This window comes from Puma concolor, chromosome B4, assembly GCF_028749965.1.
Source record: "Puma concolor isolate L17-30 chromosome B4, mPumCon1.1.hap2, whole genome shotgun sequence".
In the NCBI taxonomy this organism is placed as follows: domain Eukaryota; kingdom Metazoa; phylum Chordata; class Mammalia; order Carnivora; family Felidae; genus Puma; species Puma concolor.
This window is the reverse complement of record NC_141673.1, coordinates 42,751,575-42,766,123: the sequence shown is the minus strand read 5'-3', so window position 1 is coordinate 42,766,123 and position 14,549 is coordinate 42,751,575. Positions and strand designations below refer to the sequence as shown.

The window sequence follows — 14,549 nt, the reverse complement described above, 5'->3', positions numbered from 1 at the left end:
TTAGTAAGATATAATTCATATATCATACAATTTACTATGGGGTGGGTATAAGCCTCCCGAAGTATGATTAAACTTAGGAATCCCCTACTACCCAAAACATTTCACTCAAAATTTATCTAACTTCAGGGAATCTGTACAAAAGATCCAGAATCCAGATTAGAATTTCCTGCCATAGGCAGATTGTTGTAACTCAAACAATTCTCTTACTTAACCACTATTTTAGTTATGTTAATCAGAAGTAGAAAACAAATTATCTACAGATACCATTTTTTTATATCTTACAATTAAAAGTAAAAAGCTTAATGTTTAGTCAAGGCAGTGAAATAGCATGGTGTGCTGCCCACCCCCACAGCCTATCTTAAAGAAATAAAAAACAAAAAAAAAAATTCAACCCTAGAAACTTTAGAACTAAGAAGGAAACAACTATTTCAGGCACTTGCACGCACACACACCATGGGCAACTTCTGAGACTAACAACTGCACAGGGTGAACTGCAACCTAGAAAAAGGAGGAAATGGCCAGAATGGGTAGCAGTGAGGACAGGCTAGAAGAAAGCTTTTTAAATTCTGCACTTTCCTTAGAACAGTCAGTGCCTGTCCCCTTCACCCTTCACAGAGCCCAGTGCCAACATTTTTAGGAGCTGATAAAAGCTGGACTGGCTGAAAGCTTACAAGCATTCATTCCTCCACCCCTCCACTCCAGGTACTCTTTCCAAAGCAGCCAAAAACAATTGCCTAGAATTGACAGCCAACTTTTGAGTCTAAGTTAACTGGAGCTCTCCTTAGGTTCATCCCATCCCCTCACCTCAAACTCCATGGGACTATCACAAACCAAAGCTTGATCTTTAATAATGATTACCGAGGAGTAACTGTTATCAGCCAATGAGCCTAAGCTCTAAGTCCAAATAACTAAACACTTGAGGAGTACAATCTCTAATGAAAGAATGAAATATTTATCATCTGAAGCCGTATTATTAGACAGAACAATGTAAATGTATTTAAGGAAATGAGGGAAGAAACAAGACCAAGAAATCTAAAAGTGGAAATATTAAGTATGAAAAATATAGTAGCTAAATTATATAACCAACAAATAGGATAAACTGGATAGGTTCAAGTGAAAGAAGTCCAGTAAAGTTGAAAAGGTCTCCAGAAGGCAGCAGGAAAGACATACAGTTATGATTTGGACGACAAAAGTAACAACAGCTAAAAGACAGAAGGGAGGTGGATAGCTCAAGAAATGAATAATAAATTTCTCAGAGTCAAAGTAATATGGAACTCCTCACTCTCACCCCTAAACAGGTTAATGAAATTTATGAATATCAAAGACCAAAGAAAATTCTAAATGTATTCAATGAAAAAGCAAATAACATATGAAGAAAAAGGAATCAGACCGACATCAGGCTTCAAAAGAAAACACCATATACAAGAAATGCATTTTTAAGATATTTAAGAATTCTGAACTTACAATTTTATAAACCAAACTATTATTCAGATATAAAACAAAATAAAAACTTTTTATGAGGCTTATCAGGCTTCAGGAAATATGCCACAGATACTCGTTACATTCATTAAAAGTAATTTTTGAAAAAGTTAAAAAAAAACAACTCGGGAACACTATATAAGATATGGGCAGCCAAATATCTTGGTAAATTTTACTGATGTTTTAATGAACAAAAAGAGGACTAGAAGATGTATATTTATAAACAATACAGACATTGGTAAATTTAAGAAATCAATAGGGGTATTAGGTTTTGAGCCTCTTTACCATAATAACAAAAAGTAGAATGCAGTAACTTTGAAGCCAGCAGAAGACAACCAGAATTATTTAATGGAAAGCAGAAAAAGAGGAAAAAGAAAGTACGATAAATTATAAAATAAAATAATAGCAATTAAGTCCAAAAACAATACCACCTTCAAGAAATGCAAAGAGTTTGAAACCACTAATAACGAAGCGAGCAAACTTTTTACTAGAGATAAGATACAAGGATGGAAAAAGACATGCCAGGCAAAGGAAGGAAGGAAGGAAGAAAGAGAAAGAAAGCAAGCTGGAATAGCTATCTTAATATCAGACAAAACTGAATTCATAACAACAACAACAACAAAAATAACACAAAATACAAAAGAGGACATTTTAGTCTTGTAAACTAGAACAGAAGGACAAGATGTATACGTCACAAACATATAGCTAATAATACAGCTTCAAAATATACTAATCCACAACCAATAGAGATTAAATAGAAAATTTTAACACATCCTTCCCAGAAACTGTTAGTTCAGGCAGATAATCAATAAGCAGAAATAAAGAGAACTTGAACACCACAATTAATAAATTTGCACTACTAATTCCAGCATATAGATCTTCACTCTACATTCATAGAACATTTATTAAAACAAAGTATTAAGACCATAAAAGATTTAAAAAAAAAATCAATTCAAGCATTCAATTCAAGAAACTGGAAAGAGGAAAAGAGCAAATTCAAATAAGAAGGGTTCTCAAACCCCTAAGGCCAAAGTCCATTTTTAGAAGAGTTCTACCAACTGTTCAACGAACAGTTAATTCCTATCTTATTCAAATTGCTTTGAAAACAAGGAAAAAAGTAAAAGCAGCTGTGTCTATTTCATTAAGCAATCGAAATCTTCACTCTAAAACCAGGGCTTGGAATTACCATCCCATTGAAAGTTTCTGTATTGTACATACATACATATGTACATACACACCCAAGTTCAATTCACTAATGAATAACGACCTTACATAAAATTATTAAACTAAACTCAACAGTGTAGGTTTATTCCAAGAAAGTAAGGTGAGTTCAGTATCTGAAATATATTTCCAAACTGTATTTAATATGACTTAATAGATTCAAAGAAAAAGTCAAAAGACCATCTGAATACAGAAAAAAAGGTCACAAAAAATCCTACGTAGACACCAAATGTAATGGAGAGATTTTATATCCATTCCAGACTGGAAATAAGACAAAGATGCTCATGTTTAATGCTAACATTTAACACAGTACTACAAGTCCTGGCCAATACTGTAATGAAAGAAAAATAAACGTGGTGTGACATAACACAAAAGATTAGAGCTAAAACTGCCATTACTTGCAGACAGGATCTTTTGCCTATGGGAGGAGAACAAAGAACAAAGAACAAATTACTACCAAAGTGTAGCAAGATTTCTGGATACAAGATCAACAGCAAATAAATAAATAAAAATAAATCAATAGCACTCTTCTTGACATCAACAGCTAACATGGAGATACAATAAAAGATACTACATTCACAAAAGCAACACAACTAAAGTACACAGGAATTAACCAAGAATAGACTTTGAAAAAAAAAATTTAGAGTAAGAGAATATGATCTCAATAAATACAAAGATGTGGATGAGACAACGTACCATTAAAAGGATAATTCCCTACCATGTTAATATGTACACTCAATGTAACTCTTATCAAAAATTTTAGTGTGTTGAGAGGGGCTGTTTTCTGTTGTTTTATGAAAATCCCTAGAAACTTACTAGCATCCATATGTGGGATGAAGGTCTACATACTGTTAAGCCAATCTTAAGAGTGTGTTCCATAGGGAATGAGGGGGAGGGGAAAGGGTGGAAGAAGATACTACAGGGAGAAAGATTAAATCATCACCCTGCTAGATATTAAAACATACTAAAAAGCCATATTAATTAAAACCAGTATTAATTAAAACAGAAGAGTGCTGTTCAAAGACACACACAGATGTTTATAAGAAACTGGTATGTAATAAAGGTGGTATCACAAATAAATGGGCGAAAAATCAACTGTTCATGGTGAAGTGTGATAAAAACAAGCTCATCAAAACAAAACAAAAAAACAAAAAAACCTGAATGCCTAGCTAAATACAAAGGTGAACTCTAGAGGGATTATTAAAGACCTAAAGATGAAAGGCAAAACTAGTCAATAGGAACTACAGAAGGAACTAGGAAGGACTTGTTAAAACTTGAAAAGAATGAGCCACAGGTCAAAACCTTAAAATATAAAAATTAAGGATTTCGGTTTAATGGAGAATGCTAAGGATAAAGTTAATAGAAATGACACGAAAGATTTACAAGTCTAAAACTGATGACAGATTAACACCTAGAATACACAGAAACTCCTGGAAAAGACAGTAAACCCCAATAGGAAAATGGACAGAGGGAACAACAAATGAGCAACCTAAAAAGCTCACAATCATGAAAAAAAGCTCAAAACTCAGTAGACAACAGAAAATACAAACAAAACAAAATATGCCCGTACCTCTTCGATTGGTAAAAAACAAAACACCCATAAAGGTGAATGATACCAACTGCTGGCAGGGACACAAGGATAGAGCAACCTTCAATGCACTGGCTCTAGAAAGCAAGCTAGAAGTATTTAAAGTTTGCATACCTCATATAACAATCCCTATGAGGTAACTACATAACCCAAAATAATTCTTACACAGTTCTTTAGGAGGGCATGCACAAAGATGACCATTACAATGGAATTTGTGTTGATGGAGCTTGGAGGCAATCTAGATATCCATCAAAGAATAAGCGTATAATAGAACATGGTGGACACAAATCACCGCAAGTGACAACATTTAGAAGCTAGAAACTACTGACTAGAGATTACATACAGAAAGCAATGTGGATGGATCCTAAAACCATAAAGCCAAGTATAAAAAAACAATTATAAGCAAAATAAGATACATGTGCTATTGTTAATGATTTATAGGACCAGTGAAATAAATAAGAAATCATTATTTCTTGTAATCCTGTGCACTTCTAGCAAACCTCCAAACAAATCTCAGAAATGGTTAAGATCTGTGTATTTCCTGTGGAGAAGAGTCAAACTTTGAAAAGACCAACTCTAAATTGGTGGTACTCGGCAAAATTTTAAACTCCCAATAATCCTATAATAGATACTAACAGACATTAGCTTTCCACTATTACTAATGTAAGTCCTAGATGGTCTTAAAAATAGGTACACTTGCAATGTTGATTATAGAAGGATAAATAAGGACTATGGAAAAGAAGAACTTGTACCTTTCAATGTATCCTGTTGGTGTTTCTACCAGACCATCAAGTCTTTCTTGAAGGGCTGCAAGAATCTGAGGATTTTGCATCATCTGAACAGTCAGCTGACGCGCTTTAAAAAAAAAAAAAAAAAAAAAAAAAAAAAAAAAAAAAGGGCATCGAAAGGATTTTATGAAAATGTATTATGCTATTTTAATAGGACAATCCAATCATGAAGTTTTCCTGACTAGCCCATAAATCATTGGTCTGAACAGAGATGGGCAGCAAGCGGAGGAAAATCCACTCTAGGAAAAGTTCAGATTCCTAATGATCTAATACATCACCATCTCTCAAGGCCATTGCTACAACTCCTGTGAATAATATCCTTTCTCTTCCTACTACATTGCGTTTCACACACCTTCCGTTTTTGAGAAGCTCAAAGCTTCATCCGGATGCCTATCTATGACTGTAGATAATGCTTTGAAGCAGACAACACACACTATTAGAAAACTGCAAATACAGTTTCAATCCTGGGACAAAGACTGTGGAGCGAGTAACCTAAATGTTTTGTTTGATGCTTAATAGTATAGTGTGCTTGTGTATGTCTGAATAGAGAATGTTAACAGTTGAAACAATCAAGGTTGTAACTAAAGCCAAACAAAACATGATTCATTAATGGTGTCTAAAATCATACTTAAACCAAAAATACCAGATTTAGGTGAAACAAGTTATTTTGCTATATCCTCTCTTCTTCATAAACAGACATTACACAAAATTGATATTAGCCTTCCCAGTTGTGTTTTTAAAGGTCAATTCCTAATACTAATTTGATTATTGGATGATGTCCAGTTGTGATAACCAACATGCCTTTAGAAATGTCAATACGGGCCACTAAGGATACAGACCTATATATCTTTCGAGAAAATGTTGTAAGATGAAAGCTGAAACTAACGTGCAGTGGTCTTTTCACAATTAACCTCCATCTGGCTTAACAATGAAAAGTTGAGTCATCTGGTACTTCAATATTCTTGGCCCATACCCACAGGGCATAACCTGCAGGCATAACCTCCGCTACCATTGCTACTCCTCTTCCTTCTAGAATTACTTGCTCAAGAAAACTGTGATTGATTTTTGTTTACATTTAATACTTATCTCTTTTTTGGTTGTTTGGTTGAAATGGGTTTAAAAAAGACTGACATACAACTATAGGTTTTCTACTATTAAATACTGAACATTTTCAAATCACTCTAAGCTAGTGTTGTTTTTTTAGAAGTACCACCAAAAACAACCTGTAACATTTCTAAATTCAGACAAAACTCCTGGGCAGCTGTCTGACACAGTTAGGCCATGTCACTGCAGCAGCAAGAGGGTACACAGAGTGACTTCTGATGGGTCACTAACTGTATCTATACCTTCCCCTCCCTTACTACCATTCCATCTCAACCCCTCTCTTCCCCTCCTTTCTTCCCCACCCGAATATACACATACAAACTGTTATTGAACTAGAGGTATGGGCTATGTGGGTAAGGCAAACAAGGATCCAAAAGGGAACAGTATTTGTTAGTACCCTCTAGAAGACATGTGCCAGCAATCACTGGCTCCTGAAGTAATTTAAAATAATACCTTTGATTTTTGTTTCTTCACCAGTTTCTTCTTCTTCTACTTCTTCAACATCATCCAAATCTTGATCAAGTTCAGACTGTTCTTTGCTACAATATCATAGTATCACACCAAGGTTCAAATGTACCAATTACCAAAAAATAAATAAAAAATTATAGAAAAACTTCAATTTATTTTCTAGGTTAATATGCCTCTTTCAAAAATATGAAATAGGAAATTCAAAAGGTAATTCAGTTCTCTAACTTCATATGTAAACAAGCACAAACTGGAAGTACATAAAATTTCATTTAAAAGCACATGGTCAAATATAAAGTTTGTATTGCACACTTTTTTTTAAGATTTTACTTTTAAGTAATCTCTACACCCATCCTGGGGTTCGAACTCACAACCTGAGATCAAAAGTCGCATGCTCTACCAACTGGGCCAGCGAGGCATCCCTCTATTTCAAGCTTTAAAAAGGTGGTTTAGTAGGTTTTGGTACAGGCAATGAGAGGTCAGGAAGTATGTGCTCTCTACCCAATATCCACTGATATCACTGAATAACAGCACCCTGATTTTATAGGACACGGCAATACACCAAGCTTTAAAATCCTACATTTCTCAGCCTACCTCTTAGCTAGGTGGGTTATGTGGCTCTGTTTGGGCAATGAGTTAAAAAGTTGTATAGAACTTTAAGTAAGCCTCCTACATAGGATGGTAGACAGCTGGGAGGCCTCATCTTGCTGCCTCCCTAGAATAGGGATGTGATGACTAGAGTTCCAACAGCCATGTTGGACCATGAGGCATCCTAGAGAGAGAATAAAAGTCAACAGAATGAGGGAATTTAGAAGAATAAGGAAGTGGATCCTTGACGGCTATGGAGCAATCCCATCAGCCTGTACTCATTATCTTTGGACTTTCCTCCTTTTTCTTTACTTCACAGTAGAGATGGGCAAAAAGTTAAAGAGAAGACCAGAGTCTACTGCATGCTTGGAGCAAAGCCAGGAGGATGGCACCATTGAAAGAAAAGGAAAAAGTAGGAAGATAAAATTCTCCCCATTTCATCTTAAAAACCTAGTTTTTGAACATGCAATTTCAACAGGAATTAAAAAGGGAAATAAGGATATCTAAGTTAATGTATAGGTCTTCATATAATTCCTTGTGTGATTTTACATTTTAATATCTGGTTTAGAGATTTAGTTACTTTCATGTTTAGAAACAGCATTTGGAAAATTAATTTTCATATAGAGACAAATATAGAAAAGGTCAACTGTGTTCTGCCAGCAAGATTTATGTTCCTGTAACTAAGGAAAAAATTCCAGCCTTCTCATCAAATATACAGATTATTCTGAAATTATACAGATTATTCTGAAATTATCTTTTATTATAAACTTCAACATACTCAGACTTAAGATCACTAAAGACCACAAAACTATTCCTCCAGTGTGATTTTATTAATTTACTGAACATCTACATTTTAAGGCTTTAAACCAGGGGTCCACAAACATGGGTCAAATACAGCCCATTATTTTTGTAAATAAAACGTTACCAGAACACAACCACATTAATTCGTTTACGCATGGTCTATGGCTGCTTTCACGCTACAACAGCAGAGTTGAGTAACTACAACTAGACCATATGGCCCAAGGGGCCTAAATATTTATAAATTAGGTCCTTTGCAGAGAAAGTTTGCTGACGCCTGCTTTAATTCTCCTTTCCTCCCATCCTCCTAGGGCTCACAAGCATCCAAAATTAAATAAGGGGATGGTGGGGTATCAAGCTGTCACAACCAATTTCTTTTTTTTTTTTTTTAAGTTTAAAACAGAATGAGGGTTGCAAGGTTAAGATGGCAGATTGCACATACTCCTCTGATCTTAATCCTCCCCAAATCCCTACTACAATTATGATAAAGGGGTTTTAAAACAAAAAAATACATTGAAGGACAAGGAGACAAGAGCAGCAACTTCACTGAGAAATGAAATCCTTAAGTTAGCAATAGGAAAAGCTGAAAACCAGCCCAAACACAGAATCTTAAAAAGGACACTTCTAGAACTAGAGCTGGGAGACTGACAGTGGAGAAAATAGGGAGAACTAAACAAAAACAGGTAAGTAATTAAATCCCCAGATCCTCCCCTTCTATCTAGCAGAAGCATGGCAGTTTCTTCTCTGGAAAGGGTTAAGCTGAGAGCTCAGCCTCCAAAACCACAGGTACAGCTAAGAGTATCTCAGATATAGGACTGTATCACTCTAGAATGCTGAATGTAGCAACCCTTCCCTAGCAACCTTTCCCTAATTTGGGTTCCACAACACTGAAAGCCAAATCTTTACCCAGACACTCTTCACTGGGGTATCTGACCAGCCCAGAAATAAAAAAAAAAACAAAAAAACAAAAACACATCATCCTGATAATGCGGATTCTTACAACAAACGCCTACCCTGATGATCTTACATTACAATCTAAATTAAAAGCCTCCCCCACGCCAAGAGTCAAATTTTCCAAACAACTTTTTTTTAAACCTCCCTCAATTGCATGTTCTCCCCACCCCAGTCTTAGCAGACAATCAAGTATTATCTCCTATTTGAGAAAGGCTCTAACATGGAGACAAAAACAAATAGGGGAAAGAAAAATTTAGGAGTAAACATACTATAAAGAGGAAAAACATCCAGAGAAAAGATATGACAATCCAGAAAAAAGATATTACAATCAATGAAATAGGAACAAGATGCTATAAAAACAGGAACAGAGAGCAAAGACACTCCTGAAAACTAAAATAACAGAAATTTAGAAACTCAATTCAAGAGTTGAAAGATAAAGTTTCTTCAGCTTTGCCCAGAAAGAAGAGCAAAGAGATAAAGATGGAAAATAAGACAAAAGATAATTAGAAGAAGCAGTTCAACAATACAACATAATAGAAGCTCCAGAAAGAGAAAACAGAAACAAGACAATCAACAAAGTAAGTCGAGAATATTCCCCAGAACTGAAAGCCATCAAGTTGCCAGACTGAAAGGGTCCACCAGTGAATGCCTAACACGAGAAATTAAAAAAATAGATATAACAATCTGAAAATTTCAGAACTCTGAAGCCAGCGTAGCTTCCAGAAATAAATATATATGTATATATTTAAGACAAAAAGTGTCACATTACAATGATCAAGAATTGACTTTGAACTTCAACACAGCAATACTGGAAGCAAAGTAACAATGGAGCAATGCCTTCAAATTTCTGAAGAAACAGGATTCTCAAATCAGAATTCTATACTCAAACTATCAAACGTAAGGATAAAATAGTTATTTTCAGTCATGTCAGATCTCAAAATAATTTACTTCCTTTGTACTTGTCCAAGAAAGTACTAAAGAACCAAAAGAAAACAACATGGGATACAGCAAACAGCAAACCTGAGAGAAGGAACCAAAGGAAAGGAACAAAACCCCAGGAAGATAATAAAATAGATCCACAATGACAACTGTATAACCAAGGTTAAGCAATTCAAATTGGAGCAGGGCAATACAGGAGGGCAATCACTTTGAAAGCCATTATCACTAAAATACCTGCTGCCATTCTTTTTATGTGTGGAAGGACTGGCCAGATTCTTAAATGTACTTGAATCTGATGCCCTTGTGCTAAATTTTCTGCCTTCCTACCTCCATGATCTGCTGCCTGCACCTTGTGGATATATCATCATAGCATATGTCCTCCATCCAGAAGTGTACAGTTTTAATCCATTGCTAAGTTATGGGAAATCATAAGCAACAAATAGTGCAGTTCACCCATTCTCCCTTACCATATTTCTTCAAGATACCCATCCACACTAGAACCCTGCCAGAAGCCAACTTCATTAAACCTGTTTCTAGAGTGAACGGCCTTGCCCAATGAAGTCTTGAGGAAACTTGAAGCCAGAGTATGACCCAGATAATCTTTTTGCTTTTTGTTTTCCTACCTTGGAAACTTCAACTAGTAGTAGTAATATTGCTTTTCTCTTGCAGCTAAGTTTGTGACTGCTTTTCAGATTTTCAAAATTAAACACTGATTAAGAACGTGTAGGTGTTAAAAATTAAACTGGTTAAGAATGCATAGGTGTTAAAAATCTAAAGAAAAACAAAGAAATGAATTAGACAAAAGCCAAGACAGTATTTACATGTCTGGAAAGGTGGGAGGATGCAATTGAGAAGATGGATACTGGGTTTCTTCTAATAGTAATGTTGTACTTTTAAAAACTTGAATGTAAATATCCTATTATTCTTAAACTCTATGCATACATTTTATAAACTTTTTATCTTGTATGTAGGATACATTACACTGTAAAGTAAAATCTCTGGGAAATACATGCATGGTAAAAATGAATTTCGTAAGTATTTCTGATTCATTATTGTGCTCAGCACTTTCCTAAGAATAAACACTAGCAAATGGTTTACCGTATTTATGACAATGATTATATATACTCTATTTTGTCTTAGATATGCCATACCCCACTTTTATAATAGCAGATATTACCATACATTTGCATAACGTTATTAATACTGCTGTTAACCATACCACAGTACAAAGTGAAGCCTATCTCTGGAAAAGGAGAAAAAAAACAAAAAACCAATTATCTGGCACTTACTTGTCAATGTCTGCCATGTTGTAAGAACTCCAAGTATCTATGGAGAGAAAGGTCAATGTTAACAATACCAACAACAAAATATATATATACACACACACACACACACACACACACACACACACACACACACACACACACACACACATATGCCAAAATCTGCCACCACCTATTGTACTAATTATGCCCTCCTGGAGATCTCTTTTAAAAGTTTAATAATTCTTGTATCAAATGTCAGCCCTTTAAACAACTTAATGGCAGTTATAAAGCCCTGAGTCCCAACCTATATTAAGTAAACCTTTCCCATCCCTTCAAATGCACCTCATGTCTTATCACTGGTAACCACCATACCCCCAAGGCTATCCTGGATATGCTGGCATATTGTCAACAAACTCTTGGTTACCTGATGTCAACACTGTTAGAACTAATCAGGGCATATCCTAAATTCTTTCTTACTATAGATAAGTACTGTATTAACTTAGAGAATATGGGTTTTAGAAAAATAAAACTTAAGGTAAAATGTGTTATATTCAGGCAGAAAAATGGCTGAATGCCAGAGGTAATGCACAAATTACAAAAAAATAATCTAAACCAAGCTTAGGATCCCACATTAAAATCAAGTTTTTAATCTTTTAAAAATCAAACCACAGACTTTAACTCTCAAAATGCTACAAGACATGATTCCTCATATCAGCATGTTTTATATGCTTATTACTTACAGAGTTAAGAAGAGTTATTGATTTTAGCAGTCAAGTCTTAATATCTGGAGTATTATTACTGATCTAATATTCAGACTTTAAACAAGTTATGAAGAAAATATTTCTTCCTAATAATGTATCCTACTCTAGTTTTTGTTTTAAATAATTTCTACTAGCATTAATATATTTCTCTAGTGATGCTGGGTAATTAGCCAACATTAACAAAATACTTAGCAAACAATAATGAAGAAATACTAATTCAAAAAGAAAAATATAGAATATTAGTCAAAGAAATACAAGTGGGATTCTAGTTTGTCTATCAAATCAGCAAAGATTTTCTTTTAATGCAGGGAAAATGGTGGCGAATATATGCATTTTTTTATGTTTATTTTTGAGAGAGCAAACGAGCAAGCGAGCGAGAGAGACACCAGGCTCAAACTCATGAACCACAAGTTCATGACCTGAACTGGAGGCTTAACCAACTGAGCCACTCAGGAGCCCTGTGAATATGCATTCTTAAATGTGGCTAGTGTTACCATGAACTATTTTCTTTCTGGAGAGTAATTTGGCCATAGGAATATAAAAAACCTTAAAATATCCATCTCCAGCCTTAATTTGAGACCCTAACATGAAAAAAAAACCTATGAACCTAAGGGCCTGTGCTTTTCATGCTGGCCTAGAAGGTTCTTCCACAACTTCGGTTAACACATCCTTTGGCTCTTAGCTCAAAGTTTAATGCTTCAGAGAGACTTCTCCAACCTGTACATTCTGGCTAAATAATTTCTTGGTTGTACAAACTCCTATAAAGCTCTATTTCTTTCCATCATAAAATGCCTTGGAGCGCCTGGGTGGCATCCAACTTTGGCTCAGGTTATGATCTCACGGTTTGTGAGTTCGAGCCCCGTGTCTGTGCTGACAGCTCAGAGCCTGGAGCCTGCTTCAGATTCTATGTCTCCCTTCTCTCTGCCCCTCCCATGCTCATGCTCTGTCTCCCTCAGTTTCTCAATAATAAACATTAAAAAATAATTTTTTTTTAAATAAAATGTCTCGTTTGTAATTACAGATTAGTGTTATTATTTGACTAACGTCTATCTCTCCCAACTAACCAGAGCACAAGATTCGCATTTAAGGGATTATATGTGCTTTTGCCAGTCACTGCATCCTTCAAGACAGCAAGCACATACAGCTTACAGGCACAGCAGCTGCAATCACTTACCTCATCAAAAATAAACTTAGTATTAGCATGGAATGTGCATACAATGAAACGCTCTGCAGCCAAACTGAAGCAGATATGAGCTGATATGGAAAGAGCATAGGGTGTATGGCAAAATCCAACCTGGACAGGAGAGTGTGTGTGTGTGTGTGTGTGCGCGCGCGCCCGCACATGTATTTATATGAATATGCATACTCTTGCACATAGTTTATGAATAAAACATTTCTGTAAAGATCTACCAGAAACCTAAGAGTAGTTACCTATTAAGACCAGGAGAAAATGAGAACTTATGTTTCATTCTCCATTACTTGCTTTTCCCATATACAAATACATTTTGCTAAAATTTTTGAACTTGCTGGGTTGAATATATAGCCTAATAAATCCAGCAATTACCAAGAATATGAAACTCCTCAAAACTTCTAAATTCAAATTTGTGTAACATTTTAACATGTACTCAGAAGAATGGCTACACTGCTTTGTGGAGTTACATTTAGAATTGTAACTCTTAAAATGAAATTCTTTTGATTCTTTATTAAAGATGATTCAAGACAGAACAGGATGGGGGCGCCTGGGTGGCGCAGTCGGTTAAGCGTCTGACTTCAGCCAGGTCACGATCTCGCGGTCCGTGAGTTCGAGCCCCGCGTCGGGCTCTGGGCTGATGGCTCAGAGCCTGGAGCCTGTTTCCGATTCTGTGTCTCCCTCTCTCTCTGTCCCTCCCCCGTTCATGCTCTGTCTCTCTCTGTCCCAAAAATAAATAAACGTTAAAAAAAAAAAAAAAAATTAAAAAAAAAAAAAAAAAAAAAAAGACAGAACAGGATGGCATTTACTTCTTCGGAGAGGCCTTCTCCAATCTGCCCACTCTAGCTAAATTAGATTTCTTGGTTGTACACATTCTTGTTTTTTAAAGCAGGCCTAATTTTGTACTCAGACCATTTGGGTTGACACCAGCTTCGTGAAAATCTAGCTCAGGCAAACAACTTCTGGTCTTATTCACCATCTCCAAAAAAATAGGAAAAAAAAATTGTTCCTTCACTGAACTGCTCTTATCAAGATGCAAATTCATAAATGACTTGTGTTTGGTATCCACTAAACACTCAATAAACACAAGCTACTTTTGAATTCTGTCCAGTTTTAATTATCTTAGCACAGGGTCAGTATTCTGCAAAATTAACTGCGGAGATGATTGTTAAAATGTACAGACTGACCAGTGAATGCACCGTGGTAACATAAGATGTTAACATTAAGGAAAACTGGGTAAGGGGCATACAGGAACTCTCGGGAGTATCTCTACAACTTTTTTGTAAATCTAAAATTACAAATAAGTTCATTTAAAAGAAAAAAGATTGATTCCCATGCCCAGATTCTGAACCAACAGGTCTGAGACCTTGGACCCAAAAATCTGCATTATAAACAAGAAACCCAGCTTCT

The 14,549-nt window shown here is 35.5% G+C and overlaps 1 protein-coding gene across 5 annotated transcripts in view; it reads right to left on the bottom strand.

The window, feature by feature from the left end:
• NAP1L1 (nucleosome assembly protein 1 like 1) overlaps positions 1-14,549 on the bottom strand; it is a 32,573-nt gene that overhangs the window by 10,528 nt on the left and 7,496 nt on the right. For 4 of the 5 annotated variants that reach the window (XM_025926818.2, XM_025926819.2, XM_025926816.2 and 1 more), the window contains exons 2-4: positions 11,214-11,250; positions 6,634-6,719; positions 5,041-5,143 (exon numbers count right to left, since the gene is read on the bottom strand). In XM_025926818.2, the coding sequence (XP_025782603.1) occupies positions 5,041-5,143; positions 6,634-6,719; positions 11,214-11,230 (206 nt within the window). In that variant the 5' untranslated portion in view covers positions 11,231-11,250. The remainder of the gene's footprint in view (positions 1-5,040; positions 5,144-6,633; positions 6,720-11,213; positions 11,251-14,549) is intronic. The other variant, XM_025926820.2, reaches the window with a different exon arrangement.